Source organism: Triplophysa rosa, linkage group LG21, assembly GCF_024868665.1.
Source record: "Triplophysa rosa linkage group LG21, Trosa_1v2, whole genome shotgun sequence".
Classification (NCBI taxonomy): domain Eukaryota; kingdom Metazoa; phylum Chordata; class Actinopteri; order Cypriniformes; family Nemacheilidae; genus Triplophysa; species Triplophysa rosa.
In genome coordinates, this window is record NC_079910.1 from 9,049,808 (window position 1) to 9,076,271 (window position 26,464).

General features: G+C 37.2%; 1 protein-coding gene across 5 annotated transcripts in view; it reads right to left on the bottom strand.

Annotated features, from left to right (window-relative positions):
• The window catches only part of fmnl3 (formin-like 3), a 38,608-nt gene that overhangs the window by 4,370 nt on the left and 7,774 nt on the right, over nt 1–26,464 (bottom strand). The window contains exons 2-26 of one of the 5 annotated variants that reach the window (XM_057319260.1): nt 20,900–20,983; nt 19,948–20,028; nt 19,397–19,473; nt 15,271–15,354; nt 14,715–14,849; nt 14,169–14,277; nt 13,488–13,564; nt 12,819–12,912; nt 10,869–10,943; nt 10,674–10,784; nt 10,347–10,496; nt 9,429–9,530; nt 8,486–8,846; nt 7,483–7,572; nt 7,187–7,311; nt 6,902–7,104; nt 6,572–6,806; nt 6,216–6,284; nt 4,972–5,052; nt 4,764–4,893; nt 4,523–4,683; nt 4,340–4,441; nt 3,702–3,794; nt 3,446–3,569; nt 1,452–1,497 (exon numbers count right to left, since the gene is read on the bottom strand). In XM_057319260.1, the coding sequence (XP_057175243.1) occupies nt 1,452–1,497; nt 3,446–3,569; nt 3,702–3,794; nt 4,340–4,441; nt 4,523–4,683; nt 4,764–4,893; nt 4,972–5,052; nt 6,216–6,284; nt 6,572–6,806; nt 6,902–7,104; nt 7,187–7,311; nt 7,483–7,572; nt 8,486–8,846; nt 9,429–9,530; nt 10,347–10,496; nt 10,674–10,784; nt 10,869–10,943; nt 12,819–12,912; nt 13,488–13,564; nt 14,169–14,277; nt 14,715–14,849; nt 15,271–15,354; nt 19,397–19,473; nt 19,948–20,028; nt 20,900–20,983 (2,999 nt within the window). Of the gene's footprint in view, nt 1–1,451; nt 1,501–1,962; nt 2,088–3,445; nt 3,570–3,701; nt 3,795–4,339; nt 4,442–4,522; nt 4,684–4,763; nt 4,894–4,971; nt 5,053–6,215; nt 6,285–6,571; nt 6,807–6,901; nt 7,105–7,186; nt 7,312–7,482; nt 7,573–8,485; nt 8,847–9,428; nt 9,531–10,346; nt 10,497–10,673; nt 10,785–10,868; nt 10,944–12,818; nt 12,913–13,487; nt 13,565–14,168; nt 14,278–14,714; nt 14,850–15,270; nt 15,355–19,396; nt 19,474–19,947; nt 20,029–20,899; nt 20,984–26,464 lie in introns of all 5 variants that reach the window. The other 4 variants (XM_057319259.1, XM_057319258.1, XM_057319262.1 and 1 more) reach the window with 4 other exon arrangements.

The following is a 26,464-nucleotide window of genomic DNA, read 5'->3' on the forward strand; positions in this document are numbered from 1 at the left end:
GTGGTTCTCGGCCAAAAATGTGTGCTTTAGAAAATGAATAGGAAAATGATAAAAGTGTAAGTTTTATTAAGTAAAATTTACTTTAAAAAACGGTGTGCAAAACTTGCGCAAATGAACCCAAAAATTTAAGTAAATTCTAGTAGTTGTTTTTACAGTGTAATTGACTTTCACTTAATATCGGGATGGTATGAAGCTTGGTGACATTTATGGAACTTGCTATGTGATAATGGACGTGATTTGAAAAGTCTAAATGGACTAATAAAAGTCATTTTACTTATGACCGCAATTTGAAATGAATGGGAATCTGAAAAATACTGTATTACAATAATATTAAATTGAAAAAGTATACTGGAAAAAATGGATTATAAATTTTGCATAAATATTACATGAAACTATTAAATTCTTTACAAATGTGAAATATTACAGAAAAAATATTTAACCAAATATATTACAACGATTTTACTGAAAAAAACTAAAGAGCATCAGAGGGTTACGTATATAATATGCAGTTAATATCAATTTGACTATATGATTTTAGTTTAATTTTCAGGTAATATTGAGTAAATGACACCCTTCAATGACCCTTCATTTATAACTCACACTGTACAATCTTACCAGAGACACACAACAAAACAAATACTAAGAATAAAAATGCATTAAACACTTGAATATTAAACACTTGAAATTAAACTACAGAATCCTTGAGGATGTTTAGACATGTGACATATGACAGATACGTACAATGTTCAGCAAGGTCTTGAAAATCTTTGAAACAACTTATTACCAGACATAAATATACTAGTATGACAGTTCTCAAATACCACTGTATAAGCACTATTGGTAGATCTTGCTGAACACAACACAGATGTGCATGCTTGTGATGATAATAGCATGATAATATAGCAGATATCACAAACATGAGAGCCAAACAGTGCAATGCAAAGACAAAGTAGACATACAGAAAGCATAACATGCAGCAGAGATCGAGAGATTTTAATCCTTTCCAAAAGACCTAAATAGTGAAGAACGCTAAAAAAATAATGTATACTTTTGCAAAAAAATTAGCTGGTACTACTGTATATGTTGCCTTGTGCTATAAAGAAATGTTTTAACAGGTAAATGGAAATGCTTTGACTCTAAAAATGCTGGGTTGTTTTGACCCATGGTTGGGTCAAATATGGTCACTTTCTAAATTTATTTAAACCAGTTTGTCCTTTTTTGACCCACCATGGGTTAAAAATAACCCATCATTTTTAAAGTGCATATTTATCAAAGCATTTGCAAAGCAATATTATCACTTAACGTTAATAGAATGCAACACTGTACATTTGGCCACATACGCTTCAGCATTGTAGCGCCGTATATAATGAAGCACTGCTAAAGCAACTGAATTGATGGTAAAAAGGCCAACAGGAGCGAAGCGAGGTAAAGCTCCATAATGCCTTTCTTACCCTCCAAATATATTGTGCTCAAATATACTCAGATTAACCCCTTGTTCTGCTGGAAAGGTGAAAGAGTTATGGGAGAAAAGATGAGAGTTAGCAGATGACAAACCAAGTGTAATAACAAGAACTGTTACACAGGCCAAATGTCTCTGGACAATATGACAGATGAAAATAAAAGGACTATATTGTAAGAATACCTAGCGTTTAACAAAAATCAAACATTTAGTACCAAAAATCTATGTAAAAATCAGCAGTATAGTATAGAACTCATTTATGAAATCATTTATTAAAGATCTCGGACGTTTAATGTATTTTATTTCATTTGTCATATTCCCCTAAGAAACATTTGGCCAGTCCCATTTTCCAAGGTGTCAGACCAGTGAACAACAACAGCTTGTGCTTTTCCCACAATTCCATTGTGCTTCGGTTAGTAGAGGATTCTGGGTAACCAGAGTGATAGAGGTTCATGCGAGTGTTGTATGCATGCACGTTGGGACAGGTAAGAGAACGGGACAACCTGCGGCATTAGGGTTTTTGGGGGGTTTGGGGGCTAGCAGATGGACTCATCGAAGAGGTTGGTATCGCAGAAGAAGCGAGAGCCCCGTTTGGCCGTGCGGGCAGTGAAGGGCACACTCTTCAGCACTGGGGGAGGAGGGAAGGAGGTCAGAGAGAAAACGTTATCTGAGGTTAAAGAGGAGCAAACGTTCCTGTGGCAACTTGCTTTGGTCCGACCTCTACCTGTAGATTTTCACAATTCTAGCAATCATTTAAGCTAATGTTCAACTGATAGTTCACCCAATAATAATTTATTTACCCTCTTGTCATTTCAAACCTGTATGACTTTTTTATATTTTGAAGAAAGTTGGTAACTGAACAGCTTTGGCACCTATTGACTTGCATTCAGAGTTACTATAGTTGTGATTTTAGTTTTATTCATATTTTAAATTAGCTTTTATTTTTAGATCTTTAGTTTTTATGTAAATTTAGTTAAAGTTTTAGCAATTTTGGTATATGCTTTTGTCATTATATAATTTATAATTATATATTTTTTGAGGCAACATTTTAAAATTTCCTTTAGTTAAGTTTTTCCAATATTTTTTAGGTCTATATTGTATTTGATATAAATGAACAGAGACGTTTTCAAAGTTTTAATTTTAGTAAACTAAAAAAACCTTGCTTGCATTGCCGTCGCTGCTCGGTTAACAACTTTCGGTTAACAGTAAATGATGAGAAAATTGTCATTTTTTGGGGGGGTGAATTATCACTTTAAGTTCACATAATGAACTTAATGCATAGAAAAATATGATAATATGATTAAAGTTACCTTATTATAATCAAATTTTTTTGCTTCACCTCAGATGGAAGTGATTGGAGTTTAAACAACTTTTTTAATGTGGGCATAAGAAACTTAAAACAGATATTAAGAAAAATATACTAAATGCAAATGTTATGTACAGTGGGGCCACAAGTGAAAATGTTTCTATTGTACATTTTTCTGCATAACAGTGTTAAATATTTTTCTTAATATTACAATTCTGTATTTTTGTGCAGATGGTAAGTTGCTTATTTTATTACAGACTTTAAAATATTGCAGAATGTAAAATCTAATAGCTCTTTTATTTTATACTAAACTAAATAAGATTTTTTATTTCAGATTTTCAGCATAGCCTCAGGTCCCACTGTACGTGTTAATGTTAAGTATGCTGACACTCCTTAAAACTCATTAATATAGATTAAATCCCGATTTCTTTGTGACTGGGGTGGCAGGAGAGGACATACGGTATCAGTCTTCTGAAAACTAAAACATTCTTCAAAAAAGTGCAAAAATCCCTGAGATGATTCAAATGACAAAACACCAGGTCAGTTTTAACTGATGTGCATTTGAAAGGTGTGATGACTGAGCTGCAGGGGTCGTTGTATAACGTAACAGAGGGTACATTGCTGGTGTGGAGAGCTGTGGACCACCACAGTAATTCTGGAGCGTTGACTGCCCGGCCCACCTGTGATGATGTCTTCAATGGTGCCGTCTTTTCCCTCATACACAGGCCGGTGGTCTTTGGCTTGTCTTCGTCTGAGCTCTGCGATCAGTTCCTGCTGCCCTTGCCTCTTCTTCTGAGCCTGGACCTGCAGAGGAGATACATATCAGGAGAAAAAAATTGCACTAGTTATCAAAGAGATTCAAAACATTTTTTTGAGTAAAGCATCAGGTATGTCTCTAATGTCTTGGACTCAGATTGTGTTGTTTGTTCAGGTCACCTTAGGGTCATGCTGTTTGGCTTCCTGCGCTAGTAGTTTCTCTCTCATGGCCGCTTCCTGCTTCTTCCTCTGTTCATTTTCATCCACAGCCTCCTGTAGAGAAAACAACACAAAGATCCATCAAAAAGATGAGCGTCATCCAGGCCTTCACGCTACGCCACACGCAAAATATGACCTCCTATCTACATCTGAATATAGACACATGCACACGCAGGAGATCTTGGACCTTTTGCGGTTCCTCGTGCGCACTCATAAATCCACCGGCAGAACAATGTGAGGAAGAGGCGTGTGTATGTGTGTGCGTCCGGGATAGAGGCGGTACAGGCAAAGCTCAGTCTAAACACAGCAGCTGCCCTTAAATCTCAGCCCAGCTGCCCCTTCCTGTTATTCGCCCCGGGCTAAGGTTCGCTGCTCCTCCACCCCTGAACTGTGACGCTGATACACTGACCGGGAAGACTTCAAAAAAGGCCTGACAACAAGGCATCTCATACAAAGTCTGTTTTACTACCACTGAACGCTAGTCGGGTGGCTTCTCGCTTTTCATTATGGTGGATTTTCAACAGCATTTAAACATACAAAGTGTCTTAATATGAAGAAGTAAATGACATGCAGTAGTGAATTTGTGAGCCATCACATACCTTGTAAGCTTTGATGAACCTGACAAACACTGGAAATAACACGGAGGGCGGCGTTGTCTTTGGACTCTCTCCAAAATAAAGCACCACATTGTTGAAGGCCTCCTGGAAGTAGATTCAATGAGATTCAAATAATGGAATTCTTTTGTAGATGCCTGAAAATCTTTTTTAAGTATGTTAAGCCACCTCGGCAGTCTTGGCATCTTTCTGCAGTTTGTCCAGCTGGGTATCGCTGGTCTGCAGGAAGCCTTTGAGAATGGGATGATCGTGTTGACTGCTCTCCCTCCTGACCAGCTCCATGCCCTTACCGAGCTCCTTAACATCCAACAAAACGTTCTCCAGAGACACTGTAAAGATACATTAATTCAGTAATGATTGACCTATCACAGTATATACAGTATAGGCAGGAGATGCTAATGGAGCAGACCTGCCGCGGCTTTATCCACAAAGTGCAGCTCATTGTAGAAAGTGGCCAGTTCTGGATATTTCTCTTTTACAACCAGAGCAATGTAGTGCAGTAATGTCATCTTCCGGTCTGTAGATTTTGTATCTAGCAGCTGAAAGAGAACAACAGGGATGAGAAGAGCTGTTGTTATATCACAATATATCACAATAACACTGAGGTTATGTCTCACCAGATCCAAACTCTGCAGTTTGAAGCCATACACAGAGCCTCTCTTACTACTGTTCATGTAGTTTCCCAAAGCAAGAATGATCTGTGTGGAGAAGAAAAGCGATGAGCATAACATTTGTGACCGTGTCTGTTAAAAAAACAGCTTAAGTCATTTTGTTGGTACATTCAATTCTATGATGTAAATAACATTCTGTGAAAATATATTTACTGTAGGGCTGTTAAACGATTAATTGTGATTAATCACATCCAAAATAAAAGTCTGTGTTTACATAATATATGTCTGCATATTGATTTTCTATTTATAAACACATACATGTATATGTTTAAGAAAAATATAAAAATCAATCAGTGTTTATAAATATTTTCAGTTGTATATTCATATAAATAAATACATGTAAATATTTTCTAAACTTATATATATATATATGTATATGTGTTTATAAATACAAATGAATATGCACAGTACACAGTATACACAAGTAGACACAAACTTTTATTCTGGATGCGATTAATCATTTAACAGCCCTAATTGACTGACTAAGCCCATGTCAAAAATTGAAATCAGTTTTTAGGAAGCCCAACTTTTGGTACTCTATTGCAAAAAAATAAGACGTAATCAGAGTTATTGCAGTTTTGAATTTGGTTTCATTAGTTTTAATTGATATTTTAAATTAGCTTTTATTTTTAGGTTTTTATGTTAATTTTAGTTAAATATTTAGCAACTTTGTTATATGGTTTTGTTATTTAATTATTTATTTTTTATGTTGCCATGTAAGATACATTAATTTTAAGTATAGTTTTGTTCATTATTATGATTTTAGTGCTTTTAACTTATTTACGTTTATTTCTGAGGCAACATTTCAATTTTTTGTTAGTTTATTTTTTCCAATAATGTTTAGGGTGACATTTTATTTGATTTCAATAAACAAAAACACTTTCAAAGTTTTAATTTTAGTAAACTAAAATAACCCTGGTTGTAATGTCAATTAAATAATTTCATTTCAGCATTTAAAATAATTCATTTCAGTATTATAAATGAACATTTGTGTACTGTATTTCAAAATCTTTCATATTATATTATTTGCAGCGATGCATTACCTATTTTAATCAACAACTTTGATGCTCAAAATCTCAATTAGACTTTGAGACTTTAGCCTGGATTTCACAGACAGGGTGAAATTTCGGAAAATGTTGAGCATTTATACTAGTGATACACTGAAAACTTGAGAAATGCTCGACACTTACTTCAAGGATCTTCTTTAATTTTGGAGAGGACTTCACGGAAGCTGATGCCGCAATGATGGCGTTGAGTTGCTATGGTTTCGAAAAGATTTGTCACACCATGGTCACATGATCTTGCCAAACACAACATCGACATCTTTTTGTCAGATGAACATCATTCTGAGCTAAACCCTAAAACCCAACCCAAAACTACACCTGTATAATCATATAATACACCTACTGTAAATAATGGAAACGCTGTTCAAGCCCCTCTCTTACACCCATAATATGATTGATTCATATATATAATTCACAGTGAATGGTCATTCTTCAGTGAAAATCCATAAAAACTGCAAATTTCCCAATATGTGATTGCTCACCGGTGTCAGCATGTTGACATTATCGCTGAAGTTTCCCACAAATGTGATGATGCTCATTCTCTGAGTGAGACGTTCAATCTTGCTGAAGAGCAGCATGAAGCGGTCCTCCTCAGCCAGCTGATCTAGAGGTCTTCTCTCCCGCTCATACTGACGCATGAGTTTGCTCTCGGCCTCAGTGGGTAGAAACCGCATGAGACATTCCACAAAATCCACCGGCAGAGCCTTCAAATCAAACCTGCAATCACAAACATGGTCATATCAAGACATATCATGTTCACAATGTTAAAACCAAATAAATTCCAAACCATTATAAAGAGTGTAAGTACGTACGTTTGAATGGATTTGCAGATTTCCTCCGTGGTCTTGTTTGCCTTGCGTAGAGTGATGGCCAGGTTCTTCGAGCGGTTGGAATCCAGCAGCTGTACTTTGTTCATGACCTTCTGAGACACTTTGCTCTTTGAAGTCAACACATCCACCACGGGACCTTGAGCTTTCGTCTTGAACAGCTCCTCAAACTTCTCTAGATCCAGCTCCTACACGGCATCAGAACAAGAGCGTCATGAAATGAGCATTCATCAACTGAAAAATGACACTGCGCATTTCACGCTCACGCACCTCAAGCACGCGCTCATCATCGATCTCGTTTAAGACGGTGCCGTTGATCTGGTTGGGTTTCAGCGCAGTCCAGTTGAAGACAGGAAGGCGGAATTTGGTTTTTATGGCTTTTTTAATGCGAATGGCTAAAGGACCAAAAGTACATTGGGATTAAATGATCAACCTTTACAAATTCATTATAGATAGAAAAATGTATGCATGTGTACACAATGATTTTGGTTGTCTACTTATCAAAGACAAATGAATGCAATAATTATACAGTTGTTGTTTAATATTTTTTTTAAACTATGCTTTACCTGATAAGCCTAAGCTAATGATAACTGATGGTGATGATCCAGACAGAGGTAGAGGTGGCGGTGGAGGAGGAGGAATATGAATAAACTCCACTGTGGAAGAAAAGACACATTTGCATCATTTTCATTAACACATTCACTCACTATTATTCTATAAGGGTTTAGATGAACATTGAGTGTGAGTCCAGCTGTTTCCTCAACAGAACTGCACTTTAGCTAAAGGAAACAGCCTGAGCTTTTCCTCTTCCTGCTAAGGCTGTGATGACATACATTTAAGAGCTGTAACACAAGTTTTTTTTCTGTGTTAATCATATTCTACAAAGACTGTATTTTGTCTTGAATCTAAAACTTTAAAGAAATGACACAGCCATTTCCAGTGACAGGATGTGATTTGGCACCATTCCACACATTTTACAGTAGAAAAAGCAGGTTAAATTGGGCTGAAAATAACATCTCAGCACTCAAAGATATACACCCGCAGAAAAGAGGCCATTCCAGTTTTGTCTTGAACTGTTCCTAAAATACATGTATAAACATTAGCAATGTGTTGTTTAAAAATTAACATGAACGTGTTTTCTTTGCAGCATTCAAGATCTGCAAACATTGCTTTTTTACAGTCTATCAAGTTACATTTTTCTGCTAATAAAAAACAGTATTTATGTTTGGAGTTTTGGATAAATGTTGTAGAATGAAACAAATATGATAATTCCACCTAAACACATACCTATAAATAGTAAATTCAGAAAAACTGAAAATTATTTTTGAGGAGTCTCTTAATGTTTTCTGTGGCTGTATACAATGTTGTATTTGTTTTGGGGGTGTTTATGTAATAGCTAATTAGATTTCTTCATCATTCGCTTCTCAAGTCAGTTAAAACCTGGGACACAAAACACTACAAAGAAGCCAGAAGTTTCAAACTCCAACCCTAAACACACACACACATCTAAATCAGACTGCTTAATCTGTCATTTTGTTGTCAACTTCATATTTTTCCTTATCTCAGTACCTTCTGAGGGGAGGGGCGGGGCAGGTGGAGGTGGTGGCGGAGGCGGGGGAGGAGGCGGAGCAGCAGCTTCTACATCAGCAAAAGAATTGATGCCTAGTCCTCCGATCCTAGTCACGCCTGCAGAAAATGAGCCCAGGTCTCCCAGAGGAGCTCCAGGCACAGACCCACCAGCCACTCCACCACCACCCAGAGGCTCAATGGCAATGTCTCCATCAGGCTGTTTGCGCAGACGGATGGTACCCTGCTGCTCCAACTCCAGCAAACGCTTCTCAATGTTGTTGTGCCTCTGGAAAGCAGCATCTTTCTCCTGGATCATCCGTCTCAGCGTGTGCACCTGTGTGTTGGCCGAATCATTCGTCTCCTGAAGAACCAGCACGGAGAGGCACATGATAATGTGAGACCAGTCAATGTTTGGGAGGTAATATAACACCTGTTTTTTCTCACATCGCACAAAACAGTTTTGTAATCAGTATTTTTGACCTGTTTTTCAGTAAAAAAACGAAATAATCTTTAATTATTAATAAATATATGAATTGTTTTTAAAATTATTATGACATAGATATTATTATTTTTTTATTTTTTATTTGGAAAGACAAACTGTCTAAGATATTAAGACTTCTTTTCAGAGACTTCACCCTAAAATATTTTAATACACTTTTTTTTATAAATTATAAGCATAAACTATTTTTATTCTTAATAAAAACCGTAACATTTTGCCAATGTTTTGCCAAATCACTGTTAAGTACATTTCTTTAGTTTAGACAAAGACACAAAAACCTTAAAAATAATAATAATTACAGTGCTTCTGTTGCTTAATTCATTTAGTCACTTAATTCAATTAATTTACATAATTTTACATAAATCCAATACATAAATACAGTTAGCATGTCTAGCTCAAGCTTATACTGTGTTTAGGTACAAACAAAGTAATCAGTGGTCATACCTTTAAAGTAGTTAACTCCTTGTCTTTGTGTAATAGTTGTTTCTCAAGGTCTGCTACCTTCATCATGGTCTCATTTTCAACATCTAGAAGCTTCTCTGTCACCTAAAACAAAAGGAGAGCAGAAGAAAACGCAACACAATCGGATGAGTGAAAACCGAATGCATCAGCACTGATCCTATAAACACGATCCTCTCTCTCTGTCTCTCTCTTCCTTTCCGATCAATACAGAGAACATTTCCAGCAGCATGACACAGCATCACTTTCACTTTTGAAGCTGCAGAGATTACACACACAGTAGAAAATTTGGGGAATTCTGTTGTCCTCCCCCAGCGTGTGCTTGAAGTGTTTGCTGTGTCACTTGTTTTTTTCAAGACTTTTTCAGCCCACAGTCAGGCCCACTATGGAGTCAAGATTACCAATACAATCTCAGTAATTGTTTTCAAGCTGACTTAAAACTTTTTTAAGAACTGATATCATAAATTTAGCCCTCACTGATAAACACTGACAAGCCAAAGTCTGTTTCACAAAAGCGTTTTAAACTTTTAGTTAGGAAGTCTAAATAGCATGTTAAATTACAATATATAAGATATGAAAAGTCAATTATTAATCTGTGTATCTGGCTGTATGTTGGGGGTAAATATAAGACACTAACCCCCGTTTACCCTCTGAACTCTAAATGAACTCTGAAAGTAGCCATTAAGATATTTAAAGGTAAAGTGATCATTTATTTAATTGAACAAAAATAAACCAGTTTATTGAAATTAATAAAACAAGTAAACTGTGTAACCTACCTATACCAAACTATTCTTTTTACCTTTATACTATATAATAAAATAGGCACAAGTGTTGATATTCTGAAGTCAATGGAAATTGTTCTGGTTTGTGCAATATAAACATATAGCAGTAATGTGCTCTTACATGTGACAAATGTTCCTCCAGCTCTTCCACCTTCTCCAGTGCCACATTCTTTGTTTCAGCGTCCTCTAGCAGTCCTCCAACATCAAACACATTGTCCAGGTATGCCTGAATTTGCACCGATAGCTTATCACTCTCTGTGTGCTTAGATTTCTGTGAGGAAACACAAAGATCTCTAAACTTTTCATGTAGTTTAAGAAAACCTCTTTGATTATTTCAAATGACACAAAGATATACTAGATAACTGTTTAATGTTTATGTACAACATTACAATGAACTTGACTGTTTAAATCTGGCTTGTGGATTTTTTTGGTGAACTTTGACTGGTACCTCTAGGAAGTCATCGAGGCCCAGCTTCGTGAACTCAAACTGCAGATGTACACGGAAGTTCATGTCCTCCACCGAATGGACCACTATGTTGATGAACTGCATACAGGCAACCTAAAACACAGACATGTTTATTTACGCATGCAGATTTTCTCACACACACAGGTTTGGAATACTGAAGTGCTTTTTTGGACCTACCATGAAGTCGATGTTTCCATCTTCACTACGAAAGTACTCCATCAGCTTCTCAAACCGATGTTTCTCCTTACACACCTGTTGTGAACACAAATGTATTAAGTTCCTATGAGTGTGAACAGATTAAGATATAAATTAAGCTGTGCTTGAAGATCTTGGATCACAGTCCATTACTAAAGAAATGTATTATATAGGATCTACAGTAGGCTACTATAGACTTTAAGGGAAGAGGAGATCCAGTTAAAGGGATAGTTCTCCCAAAAATGCAAAATCTGTCATCGTTTACTCAACCTCGTTGTCATTTCAGACCTGTATGACTTTATTTCTTTCGCAGAACACAAAAGAAGATATTTTGAAGAAAGTTGGTAACCGAACAGCGCTGGCACTCATTCACTTGTATTGTATGAACACAAAACATATGTAAGTGAATGGGTGTTAGTTAACAACATTCTTCAAAATATCTTCTTTTGTGTTCTGCGGAAGAAATAAACAGGTTTGAAATGACTAGAGGGTGAGTAAATGATGAACTATCACTGTATCCATTATACTTTACCAGGGTAAGATAAAAGGCAAGACGGAACATAAAACCTGCCGTTTCGTAAACATGGCTTTTGTAAAATGATTAACTACATCAGCTGGCATCGGCTTGTTTGTGTATATAGTGCTGTGCTGAAATAATGGTGGATTGTTAAATTCATGCCTCTAAATTCAATGGCAGGTTAACCACAGACTCTTTGAAGACTAGTTTTGCAGGAACGTAGCCATTACATTTCTCTCTGGAAAGCAGCGGGTCGCATATTGTTGTGATGGTTGTGTTGATTAGCTCTTATAGTTTCTTAGGGCTGAGACAGGCAGTTACGGGCTAATTGGCCCGTTTCCGGTATTTAAATGACTGGGCAAACAGAACTCAAGGTTGAGCAAACGGGTCGAGTCTGCGGGCAATTCAGTCCCCCAAAACACTGATCCTTATCAGAGAATTGATGATACAACTGGCTTAACATGTGGTGTTTTCCCACAAAATGCACACTGGATAGGAAGGGGGAAATTATTCTGGTATTAGATATGGCTGGTTACAGCTCTGTATGTGAAAGAATAAGCAAAAACGAGTGACCACACACATCTTACCCTTGAAACAAAACAACTGTAATACAGTGTTTTAAAGGGATAGTTCACCCAAAAATAAATGTTCTGTCTTCATTTACTCACTTCTGAGTTGTTCCAAGTCTGTATACATTTATTTGTTCTGATGAACACAGAGAAAGATATTTGTATGAATGCTTATAACCAAACAGGTCTTGGATGCCATTGACTATCATCGGAGGAAAAATTTCACTACCTTTTTTATTTTTCCTCCTATGGTAGTCAATGGTGGTCAAGAACTGTTTGGTTTCAAGCATTCGTTCAAATATCTTTCTCTGTGTTCAACCAAACAAAGAAATTTGGAAGAGATTTGGAACAACTAGAGAGTGCGTAATTCATGACAGAATTTTTATTTTTGAGTGAACTATCCCTTTAAGGGTATGACGGTATTGATATTCCTCACACATTTTTATGGGGTTTGATTTAAACCTCTTACTGTCAGTATTAAAATATAAGTTTTGTGAAAAAACAGCTTAAAAAAGGTTCTGTGTCCATACAATGGAAGTCAATGGAGTCCAATGTTGTTCGGTTATGAACTCTCGAAATGTCATCTTTTGTGTTCTTCAGAAGAAATAAAGTCATACAGGTTTGTAATGACATGTGTAAATGATCAATAAATCTTCATTTTTGGGCTGAATTGTACCGTCATTATTTGGTAAATATATGGTCTGAATTTGAAAATATACCATTGGCATTGAAAGCATGAGTCATGGGCTTTGCATTCAGAGGGTGCAAGATCACATATAGTTGCATTTAATACACCATCAATGTTTTTTGTAGTACACAAGAAGGTGTAAATGTCCCAGCTTCTACCTCTTTGAAGTTATCAAACGCCGAAAGGATGATTTCATGGCCTCCTCGCACCAAACACACAGCAGCCAGCAGTTCCAGGACCAGCGCCTTTGTTCTGAAAGCACAACAATAGCCTCTGTGAGCATTCAGGCAAAATACTCAACAGAGCGAGATTCCCACAGTAACAAGTGTAACGTTACCAACGTGATAGATCATTACCCACCCACACCTGCTTAGATCTGTCCTTCAGGGAGAACAGTAGCTTTGTGTCCATTGTTATACAATTTTCAAAATCAGAAACATGATAGGAGGGGTTTATCACCGCCATTCATCTTTAGCTTCTCAGAGGGGTCATTTCTGATGTTGAGTAGAAGTAAATGCAGGTGGGGTATTTTTTATACTGTACATGTTTATAGGCCATGTTGATATTGAATAAAAGTTTATCAAGATTTTTATCAAGTCATTGAGCTAAGTGATGTTAGCAAAGTCAAGGGGTTCAATCCTTCAGCCTGCAGTCATGTGTCATTAATCCTCTCAGAGGGTTTCATTCATTCCATACAAAACTCTAATCGCCAACTTCATAGCACAACTGAGACAAAAGACTTTTGAAGGCATTGGTTCAGATAGTAACACTACCTGTGTGATGATGAAATCACAGACTTTTTGGAAGATTGTTAAATAGATTCTTACCTAGGGTTCTTGTTGTTTAAACTCAGGGCAATCTCATTGACAGCATGTGCGTGAGACATGACAAGATTGAAGCCGTACTAAGGTAAGAAAAAAATGAAAATCATGTTAATTCGGACATAAATGTTTTACATGTTTTACTGTTTGTAGTTTAAAGGTCCAGTGTATGAAATTTAGCAACATCTACTGGTGAGGTTGCGAATTGTAACCAACGGCTCACTCTACCCCTTCCCCCTCCCTTTCTAAGCACTACGGAGGTTACCACAGAACTAAGATGTCATCACAATTTCGTTTCTTTTCTGAAGGAGATAAAGTATTTACGGAATGCGCTCTGTACAGCAGTGTGTCCGTTTAAATCTTCTGTAGAAACAACATGGCGAATTTCATATAAGGGGACCCGTGATGTACTCAGATAGAAATAGCTCATTCCAAGGTAATAAAAACATAACGCTTCATTATGTAAGGTCTTTATTCACCTATGAAGACAGTTATGTATTTTATATTGCATTTCTGTCTATAGATCCTCTAAAAAAATCACACACTGGACCTTTAAATGAAAATCTTCTCATGTAAGATTCTTTTTTAATACCACTAGAGGGAGAAAACCCTGTTTTTTAACACTTTGCGTCTACCAATTGCTTCTTATTCAGTTCTTTTAACCAATCAGATAATTGCATCCTGTACCTGATAATTCATGATTGCCCTAAGACACATAATGCACACGTGCACATCATCCTTTTGACTGACTAATCTGGAGTTCTTGACGGTTTTGCTGTTGGATACTGAGCCATACCTGTTATAGAAATAAAACATAAGTTCACTTTAATTGGATATAACACACACACACACACACAAACACGTCACATGAGAAGATAGTTTCATAACTTGTGTGTGCCGTCTAACGTTACACTCAGGAAGTGTGGCTTTGTGAAATGATGCATGTGACTCTATAGTTTCTATTACTCTATGTAAAGCACTACAAGTTTCAGTCATAGTGTTAACACACATACTGATAACTAATTATCATAGGACACTTTCAACAAATAGTGTGCTATTGGTGTTGAAAAAAATGAGCTTTTTTAGAAGCCTTATTGTGTAGTCTATTAGTAGAAACTAACAGTTCATAAAACTGCACATCAGCCTCAGAACTGGCAAATGCAAGATATCAACGTTTCAAAGCAAGGCAGTGCACAGCAGCAAGCACAAGCAGGCCATACACACAGTACATACCGGAGGACGGATTGCCGCGCAGTGCGCACCAGCGTATTGCAGCCGTTCTGGTGCAGATCCTCGATGGACCTGCTCCAGGACTTAGTTTTGTCCAGCAAACAGTCATCGGCAATCTCCAGCGCCTCAAAATCCAACCTGAGCCGCGCACACAGGGAACCGCACATAAGGAGAGCGAGGGGATAAGGGTGGGGAGGGTTAGCAACAAAGCTCAGTAATGGGGTCCAGGGTTATGCAGACAGCAGCACAGGACCATCCGAGTATATTATAGCATGGCATATCAAAGCTCAAAATGCTGTTTTTGTGTGAGTGACCCTCTTGTAATGGTGGATCCCCACACAGAGATTTTGTCCCTGATTGAGAATTTTAGCAGTAGCCCTAAACATTCAGCGAGTTCATAAATATAACATTAGAACCCTTATCTTCATCAGAAGCTGTAGATAAGGGTGCTTGTTACAAAGGTATCTTTTAAATGCCATGAGGCATGGACCGGCGGATGGGAGTGTTTTGATCTTGTGAGAATGTCTGTGGTTGGTTGTTTGGAGGGCGTGTCACTCACATGACAGCACACTGGGCGAAGGAGAGATACTCCACCAGAATGTCCAGCCCTCTGTTGTCATCATTGAGGAATTCACGAACCCACCTGTCACATTAAAGAGAAAGATGTTAAACATCCTACTGAAATCAAACAAGGGTTTTTTAAATGCTCAAGAACAACTATTTCACAACAAAACAGTCATTGATTGTCCAGGTTACAGTATTAAAAATCAAGCATATGTAAACTTTTAAACTAGGTTCCTGTTGTAAATTAAGTTAGTATTTTGTGTAGCCGACTATAAACTGTATGTTCACCATGAATAGTTAGCTTGTTTAAGGTGCTACTAAATAAACAAACATAAGAAAAAAATCTTAAATGATTAAAGTCCTCGTGAAATTAAAAATGACAATGCCTATTTTTTCATGAAATATATTGCAGCGTTTATTGTAAATAGTTTAACAGTGTGGGTCATTCTCTTTTTAAAATTCGTGTGCCCTCATAATCTTTAGTTAAAATCTGAAAATGCACTTCCTTCCTGTAATGACTCTCCATCTTAAATGACCTATTTTAGACGGCTTGGGCGGAGCATCCTTTAACTCCTCCCCTTCAACTGTCAGTGTGCTGCCAGTTCCATTTCAAAATGCGATGGCTGTTTTTATACATTCAGTCAAATCGCAGAAAAGACGAAAGCCACGCCCACTATTTTTCTCATTAGAAATTTCATTTCACTCGGAAATGCGTCAAAATATGGAAGTAAAAACGATCGCAACTTCCAGTTCACGGGGACTTTAACATCTTCCAGATTCTGCATGGCCACAACTGTATACACTGCAAAAGTACATTTCTTACTAAGCATTTTTGTCTTGTTTTCTAGTACAAATATATATAAAAGTTCTTAAATCAAGATATTTCCTTGACAAGAAAAGTGACCTAAGATATTTAGTTTTGTTTTATAAAAGAAAATGAAGTTAACGAAGTTCAAATTAAAATTAAGAGAATTTTAAATTAAGAATTAAGTTTGTTTAAAACAAGCAAAAAAAATCTGCCAGTGGGGTAAGAAAAATAAAGTTGAATTGGGTACTAAAGAAAAAATAAAAAATAAATTAATGCTTATTTTTCTTACCCCATTGGCAGATTTTTGCTCGTTTTAAACATAAATATGAATTAATCTTTCTCTCATAAAGCAAAAACTAAATATATCTTACATCACATTATGTGTCAAGTAAATGTCTTAATTTAAGAAAATTGAGATATTTGTAATAAAATACAAGATAAAAATGTTTGGAAAGAAATTCATTTTTGCAGTGTACAGTACATCTTAAGACTGCCATTCCATTTTTTCTATTAAAAATGTTGTAAACATATTTTTCATATTTTGTTTCACACTTTTATATTCACAATAACACAAGTGTAAAATATCTTGAATGTCGCTTCATGCTGATTTTACACAGACATTTTCTTCCTTAAGGCTGATCTGGCAGCACAGCGATGGAAAGTCCAGAAAATAGTCTAGCTTCAAATTTCCTTTATTTAGCTTCAGATTACTTAGAACACTAAGCGAAAGGAATTCCCACCATCCAGAGAAAAGGAACGTGGAGGGCAAAAGCCTGAGAGAGAACCCCGGAGAGGAGGTTAAACATCTGACACAAGCAATGTTTAGACTGCTTTTCTAACACAAACATCCACTTATATATACATGCATTCCTCTTTTTTCTGCCTGTCTCTCACTTTCTTTCTCATTTAACCCCTAAATAGCTTACTGTAATGATTACTTACAGTGTTTGTCTTTATTTATTTACCATGATGACGTTTCAAACCAGTAGACTTTCTTTTCTCTGTGAAAGTCAAAAGGGATGTTTTTGAAGAACTGCACTAATTGCATTTTTCGTGAAATACATGAAAGGATTGAATTTGAATAGGACAGTTATTTTAGTTGCATGAAGATGCATTACAGATGCACACAACCACCAAAGTGTAAAATTTTAGTTTTTAGCACAGGAGTTGATTGACAGGTCTATTATCAATGTGGCCAAAGATGCATCAGGAAAGAAGCTACCGACCTCCCAAAACAGCACACAAAAGACAGCCTGAGTTACAGAAAACTGACTTTTCAGACTGTAAAGGTGGTAGGGACTCGCTCCATCATCAGCTTCCTGTCTAGCACCTCCCCCTCCCTGCTCCCCTTTACACTCTTTTCCTGTCCTGCCAGATGCTATTTCAGATTGTCTTGGCAAAGCAGGGAGAAGCACATCGGAAAGAGGCCAGGGATCAGGCACATGCAATAAACAGTCTTCTGTTCCATTTCATCCAGCCCCAAAAATCTCTGTGAAAATAGCCTTCCTATTCTTTTACTTCAGTTGCTGATGAGAAACACATTACTGTAAACTCTTAAAGCAGGAGAGGATGCTAGTGGTTATTTGTGGCTCACAAAGAAGACAAAGGAAGTCATTTATAATCATCGTTGTTTTCTCAGATTTTGTTAAGATTGTACATTTGTGTGTGCATTTTAAAGAGCTGATTCAGGTGACTGGATCACAATGGTGAAGCTGTATAGTTACAATTAAAGGCACAGTATGTAAATTTCGCCACTGGATGTTGGAAAACAATGACAAAGGCGTAGCTTGATGGCGCTGTGGATAATGGGAGTTGTAGTCTCCACGTCTACAGCCAATGGAAATCAATCGGACTTGTGTCTTGCACTTTCTCCATCATTGGAGTTTGGGTTCCTCGCCACAGCAGTGCAGTGTTGGCTTGCTCACCGGGAGACTGCATTTATTTATTTATTAGATATTATTTATTATAATGATCTTGCTTGGTCTATAAACACCATGCACTGTGCTGTGTTTTACCTTTCTGTGTTTTTCTTATTTGCTCCTGTAAAGCTGCTTTGGAACAATGCACATTGTGAAAAGCGCTATATAAATAAAATTGAATTGAATTGAAAAGCGGAAACTGAGGAAAATGTGAACATGACGCTATCAACAGGTGTCCTTCTTCATGCAATGAACTAGTTAAAGGTCCAATGTATGACATTTAGCTGCATCTAACGGTTAGGTTGCAAGTCGCAACCAACGGCTCACTCCACCCCTCCCCCTCTCTTTGGAAGCACTACGGAGGCTGACATATGACAAAGATTCGCTTCATATACGAAGTATACGAAGAACAAAATACGAAGAGTTTGGTTTGAAAATGAGATAACTCTTTTTTTTATTGTGCATTCCAATTAATATCAATCAAACTGCAGTTGGTTTGTTTTGATTTAAGCCATAATAACTCAAAAAATAAAGCTAACTAATACAATAATTCCATTTTGGAACCAAACTCTTCATGTATAGCACTGTGCTAGGGTTTTTTGGATATTTATACATATTTTGCCTTTACTCTAATGCATCCTCCACAACTGACAGTATTAAGAACCGACTCACAAGATCAGGAACTGCAAATTGTATTCAGCATTTTTTTGGCGCTATATATTTTGCATAAATGGTTAACAGCACAGATAGTATCTCCAAATAAACGACGCTATCAGCCACGCTATTCATTCTAAGTGAATTACTCATATTGTTTTTTGCATGCGTATGTGTTGTGTGTGCCCAAAAGAAAAGCATAAAAAGGTTTCCAGTTGACAGTGTTTCATTGTACATTTCAGTGTATTGCAGTCTCAGTGTTTGTGCATCTTTGTGTGTTTGTAAGGTGTTTTCACAAACTACAATGTCGGACGCTCCAGGCTTCCTGGTTCTCCAGCATACACAACCGAGTTTCCTGCTGGCTAGAGCTGTTAGGGGTGTGTGTGTGAGGTACAAGATGAATAAAAACCATCTGGGCTCTACAGACTGATCTTTAAGCACAGGGAGGCTGGTGGAACAGCAGGGATCTGCGCACAGGCAAACACTACATCTAGCTTTCTACAACAGGAAGAACAAAGAAAGAGTGATTCTTTACAGGTGAAGGCCAAACAATACCACAGCTTCCAGTCTATACAACTAGCAGTGCTATTGTTCTCTAACACTGTACATGGGTGCCTCATAACCTCACCGCCCTGGTTACTGGAGGATCATGGGAGATTTGCTTTGGGGGTGTTTGAAGAGATCAGTAGATGGTGAGATGTGAAGGAGGGATTAAAGGAGCGAAGAGAGGAATTACTCACCCAATGTGATTGGTTCTCAGGGATATTTCCAGCTCCCGCAGGACTTTGGTGGATTCTTGAACCCTCCTGCGGAATTTCTGCACAGAGGAAAAAGCTGATGATTATTAGTATGTTTGGAGAAAATAGTTCAGTAAATTATCATAATAATAAACAAACATTGACTAGGGCTGGGTTAAATCCGGTTCTGCGAAAACTATTTGTGGTTAATATTTTACTTCTCTACAGGGGTCAACACTAATGCACCTGCACAGGAAAACAGTAACAAATCCTGTATGTATGTGAGGTCATATATCATTTTTAAAACTATTTTATTGTTGTTTTTTTGTTTACTAGTTATTCATTTCCTGCAAAATTCTCTTTGTCCTTAGAAATAAAAGAATTTTATTAAAAATATTTTCACATTTTGCTCATGTGTTTGAAACGAAATTATTTTATTTTAAATGTTTAGGAAATGTTGATATGACCCCTGCAATCATGCAGACGAATAATTATATAGGTTATACATTGTGGAGGATCTTAGCTGACATTTATCACAAAGACATGATACTGACCTTGCGTGTGACTTTTGGGTCTAAATATCCACGTAGTTTCTGGATGTATGTATGGGGAGGATTCTTCACCTGGAAACGCTCCTAACACAGAAATGAAAGAGACATTTATCTACAGCCAAAAAAAACATGGTTATGTTGTTTGTTACCACAAACGGTTCACTCAAAAATAAAAATTGGTCATCATTCACTCACTCTCATGTAATTGTAGCCCTATACCAGTGACTTTTAAAGTTTGCTTTCCATTATCATGAACAGGGACTAAAGCTTTCAAGCTTTAAACAAATGTAAAAGCACCATGGTTCATATGACTTGTGCATTATATTCCAAGCCGTTCACCAGGGTCTGATAAAAAATATTCACTGAAAAGCTTGACATTCACCCTGGCTCTCTCCTTGACATGTTCATTGGGGGAGTAACTACTCTCATGAGTCAGTCAGAAGACTTGGAATAAATCATGAATTATACACTGAACACTTTTTATGATATTTGTTATAGACGGTTTTATCGGACGCACATGCCTGGCCCGAAGTTAACTTCCGGTCTGTGTTTGTTTATCGGTCTGGCTAATGGCTATTAATATAACTATTTATATTTAATTTATTTATATTAATGTTCCTTTATATTAATATTTCCTTGTATAATAATTGTATTAAATAAACAATTTGTTGAATTTTATTGTATGTTAATGTTATTAAATAAAAATTTGTTGAATGGGTGTAGTGTACCGGAAGTTAAGTTTGGGCCACAAAAGCGTGCATGCGCAGTAATATTTGTTTATGTTGTTGCTTTGAAACCATTTTGCATCTTTTTAGCAGAATGGAATCTTTAGTCCATGTTCAATTTGAATGACCAGTACAATCTTAATTTAATCTAACTTTGTGTTTTTGGAACAGCGTTTTTTACATTACAGAAACAGGGTGACATAACAAAAGTAGAATTGTGAGGATTGTACCTGGTCACAGATTAGGTCCCATTTCTTCTCATTATCGTACTGCCGTAGGAGACGTGCTTTGTCTGGGGGCAGGTTCATAGAGTTCTGAAAACAGAGAGAGTCTGTGCATTAGAACAAACAGGAAGTCACGTATTCCTCTGCGTAACCATAGCAACAACCTTGGAGAGGTGTCGCTGTGTTCATTTTCTTGGGGTCACAGCGGTTTCTTGTCTGACACGAAAAACCTTGGCCTGCAGCCTATGACCTCACTTCCTGTGCTGACTTGCATCCTGTTCGAGGTTATATTCTTCTTAAGGGCCTGAGACATCAATCCTTTTTAAAAACTCACAAACTCAGTTTCACTCAGGAATCATCTCAGGTCATGTTTACCCTTGAAATATATCAGCAAGTAATTTGTCTGGGTTGGCAGATCTGTTCAGATGTGGCCTGTAAGCTGCCAACTCCTGTAAACACCCCTTATAAAAAAGAAATGTAAGCATCCTATTAGTATACTTGTTTTAAACTAATAAAAATAAGAAAGTATACTTTCAATCTGTTTTTCAGTACTTCTCAGAAATATACTTCATAGTTCATAACTTTCCATAGTAGGAATAAAAAATACTATGGTCAAGTCAATGGGGACCATTTTTGGGTGAACTATTCCTTTACATCACACTTCAAAATATTTTAATTTTCTCATCATTTATTCACCTTCATATCATTCAAAACCTGTATGTGACTGTTTCTTCTGTGAACACAAACACTGAAAAAAGGGTTTCATTCAACCAATTAAAAATTTTTAGGGTAAGGATTCACATCTATATTTTATAACTTTTAACGAGAACATCATAACTTTTTTCAGTGAAAGATATTTTGCAAAATGTCTCAGTGGTTTCTTGTTCATACAATGGAAGTCAATGAGGCCAATGGCTCACTCCACCCCTCCCTTTCCAAGCACTACGGTGGCTGACACAGAACTAAGATGGCGTCACGTTTTCGCTTCTTTGTCGAAGGAAATAACTTATTTACGAAATGCGCTCTGTAGAGCAGTTTGTCCGTTTATGTATATTATATTGCATTTCTGTCAATAGATCCTCCAAAAAATTACACATTGGACCTTTAAGGGAAATACTGTTTTTAACCGGAGACTCTACGGTTAGATTAAGGGGGCAAGTCTGATAGTCACAGCATGTAACCACTTGGTAGCCTTTCCTTTGAAGGTGTTTGTTCTGTAGATGCCATTGATGCTCATATCAACACCCAGCTCGAGCATCTGTCTACCCATATCTCCACACTGAACTGACTCATTCACTGAAAAAAACCCAACAACTGTACAGAGGATGAAGACTTCACAGACTGCCAAAGCAACATTACTAAGTAAAATTACATGACCGCTTTATTATAAACAGAGCATTTTTCCAGTGGTATCGAGTTGATTTGTGGAAAGCCAATGCTGTGGGTACTGTATATGTTTGAGAAAGAATGCGTTTTATGCAGTTTCCACTGCAAAGTGAGTGCCTCTTTCCACAAGACCATATGAATCATATTTGAAGACACATCTGGTGTATGCAGTATGTATGGCGACGTTTGGATGAAGTTAAGTCATGCATCAGGTGTCTTCTCCTCCAATAGCTCATCTTCCGGCACTTTTAACACAACAGCAGACAGAATCAGCCGATGAGCCAAATCAACAGTGTAGAAAATTTGTTTCATTCCACTGGCAGACATTCAGATTATGACGACAACGGTTCGTGATGTCCGAAACAAAATTTAAGTAGTAATGACAACGTATTAAAAAGACTCTAGAGAATGTTGTTTGGCTCTGTCTGTTAGGATCTCCTCCCCAGTTTTGTTTTGTTTCGTTTTTTTTAGTTGTGGCCGACGTTGTGCAGTCCAGATGTCCAGAGTTACAAATGGAATGCGTCCTGTTTATAACTGTAATGAATATGGCTATAAATTATCCTACTTAATCTTTTCTATCCCATTGTTTTCCTCTAAGTTCCATTTCCTTTTAAAGTGTTTGTGTAATGTACACAGCAAACACTCCAAATGTTGGTTTTCAATTTGAAGTTCTGAAGCTTAGTGGATTATCTCACTTTCTCTTTTACCAACACAAATGTCAAAGACGGAGTAGGCACCTCCTACACTTGCTAGCATTTAGCATTTTTATAAATGACGTAAACGACAGCCCTTTGTGATGAGCTCACAGCTTCCCAACATTTCATACAATAAACCTCATCCAAGTGTCTATTGTTCTTGAGGAAGAGCCTACGAAAATGCCACTGCGCATGCCAAGTTAATAGGAAAGAATCCAGTCTCTGAATGATACCAACTTTATGGTATTATACATTATGGAAGAGCCAATGACACACAAAAAGCCTGAAGGGAAGAAATTTCATAAATTAGATTTTAGTAATATCTCAACTGTTTGTCCAGCAATGAGAATGAACAGAAAGCAAATAGACTGAAGTCAAATAATATCACATGTCTAGCTCTCTTTGTATTATCTATCCCAACAAGAGCCTTTTTGTTTTCATTTTTATAGTTTATATTAAAGTAGAAACATCTCAGCTGACATTCTGAATAGGAAACTTCTAATCTAAATAGTCGGAGGTTGGATCTGACCATATGTCTGTTGCCTGAGACCGCCTGGTGACCATTTGTTGGTCTGATATGTAATTAGGGCACAGTGAGGTTCCAGACTTCTTTTCTCATCATTCAAGATCACTGATAACAGGGGCTCCGAAGAACTGAGAGGGGTCTTATCTGATCTACACCAACTCAAAAAAAAGGTTCCTTTGTTTTCTGGTTCAGAAATGTAGTTATAGGAACACAAGGACATCAAATCAAACGTGTATTGTGTAAGATTCACTTTTCTAATTCAGTTCCACAGTATTTACCCCGGGGGATTTCGTAGGGCCCAAGCGAGCTTCCTGCACAGATATTATTAGCTCAACCCCTCGGGTGGAGAATAACACCCTAATAAAAATTAAATGAAACTTGCATAGTGAACAAATGACATGTATTATACAGAAACAATTGCAAACTCATCAGATTAAAGAAAAGTTAATGAAGATTTAGATGTTTGTACAGCTGAAAAAGAAGAACTGAGTTGTCTTTTCCAGGCCACATTCTGAATATAGCAGTCTTGAATTCAGTCCTAACCACTGAGATGGCACAAAATGCACGTAAAAGGCCTTTGGCACACAATAATCTGCTCAAGCTGCCAATTTTACAAAGAATACAAAATTAAGACCAAAAAAACAAAGACATTGACGGTATACCCACAAAGCTATGCTTCTACAGTCAAAATTTGGCTAACTGGCAACCCCTAATCTAATTTTGCTAATCTCATTTGACTTTTCCTGCAAAGGTCCAGTCTTGTTTCCCTGCCACGCTGAGAGTTTAAAAAGAGACCTACATCTGAGATCTGAGACAGACATACTGTTATTTTTAAGAGCAGGAGCAAATTCTGAGAATGTTCAGAAATAAAACATAAAATCAACTCCCTACAGCTCTTCACTTCCAAAATAGAGCGAGTCTACCCACTCCAGAGACAAAAAGAGCTTCTGTTTGATCCAGTATAGTTTGTGAAAGGGTGTCTGTGCGGACAAAACAAAGAACCATTCCCTTTTTCTGGCATGTCGAGTTGTTTTCCAAAAGATTATGTTGAACAATAGACTATGCTCAGATCAGTGACTTCAGCTACTCACAAATTGAAGAATTCACACTCCTGTATTTTAGTTTTTTGGTACTGTATTTTACTATGTATTTTATGTATTGTAAGTGTACGACACAAAAATATGGCCAGATAAATATAAAGAAGAAAAGTGTGGAAGAGGAAAGGCACATGTTAATAACTCATAATATAATAAAACCAGTAAGTGAAGGGAACAGGACTTCTGGCCGATGAGCGACAAAGACAGAGCGAGAAATAAGCAAAGAAAGACGAGGGTACAGAGGACAGTAGCTTGACTTCTTGTTGGGTATCAGATTGCAGAGAATGAGGAGAAAAGCTCCGGAGACAGAAGAAAAAGGGAAAACAAATCCCAGTCACACAGCCCCGCTCACAAAAACACAACATGTGATGGAAAGCACAGATCTGAACAGTTTGTGTAGCCAGACCTTTGACTCCAGCAAAAGATCTGATGACCTTTGCAACTTAAATCATGCACCAAGACCCTGCAACTTAGAAAAGAAGAGTTTTACTGACACATAAAACATTAAAAAAATATGTTTTAATGGGCGCTATTAATCAAAGAGCTATTATAATTATTAAAGGGACAGTTCACCCAAAAATAAAAATTCTGCCATCCGTTACTCACCCTCGAGTTGTTCCAAGTCTGTATAAAGTTCTTTATTCTGATGACCACAAAGAAAGATATTTAGATGAATGCTTGTAAGCAAACAGTTCTTGGCCACCATTGACTATGTTAGGTGAAATTACAATGGTCAGAAGGGCCGCAGAACTGTTTGCTTTCCTACATTCTTCAAAATATCGTCTTTTGTGTTCAACAGAGCAAAGAAATCTATAAAGCTATTTTTCCTCCTATGGTAGTCAATGGTGGCCAAGAACTGTTTGGTTACAAACATTCTTCCAAATATCTTTTTCTGTGTTCACCACAACAAAGAAATCTATACAGATTTGTAACAACTTGAGGGTGAGTAAATAAAGACAGAATTTTCATTTTTGGGTGAACTGTCCCTTTAGGAAAGTAAAATGCAAAATAGTTTTCTCCAAAAGTCTCTGCTTTCTCATATTGCTGTGTCAAATATTAGTCTTCGTCAGGGGTACAGTACACTTTTACAGCCTTGTTTGGCTGGCCCTCTGTCCATTCTGAGAGGCCAGTGGGAGTTCACTTAAGATAAAGTTGCATATATAAATAATCAATGCAAATCCATTTTTCGCCCATGCACAGCTCATGGATGTCTGTTCCCATGCTTGCATCCAACATAAACTCTTCATAAGCCTAGCCTACCCCACCCCACAACCCTAAAAAGCTAATAGTGCTTTACAAACTCAGCTAAATGACACTTTGGCTACTTAGTAACCAGTAAGAATGCCGTCTCTGACTTCATCAGGGCTGTTTTAACAGCACTGTAGTACAGGCTGGGTGGGGGGTTGGTTAGGGGTGTACGTGGGATCTCATATGCGTTCAATGGATCTAGCATGTGTCGAAGTTGACCAGACCAGAGCAGACCGCCAGACACACACTGTCTCTCCATCCGACTGTCTCCCGTGTACAGCTACTGAGTTTCACCTAATGGCTCCCTACAGGCACTGAATGTCAACGCAGGGCTTGAGGAGCCTGGAGTTTAGAAGAGTTTGAATGGGTACAATATCTATTACTGAACACATATTAGCACTAAGGTCTGCCAAAGCCTGATGCTTTAACATTTTCCTCTTACTTTTCCAAATATTTTTGACGTTTTAGCAAATGTTTCTGTACAGTAAGAGCGACTTTCCAATCATTTTGTCCGTTTTACTGCTTTAAAAACAAGAAATGGAAAAATAGGACAAAAATACTTTCAACATATGTTTCATTTTTTGCACTTTCATAGAGAACTTAGTTTGACCTCAGACTT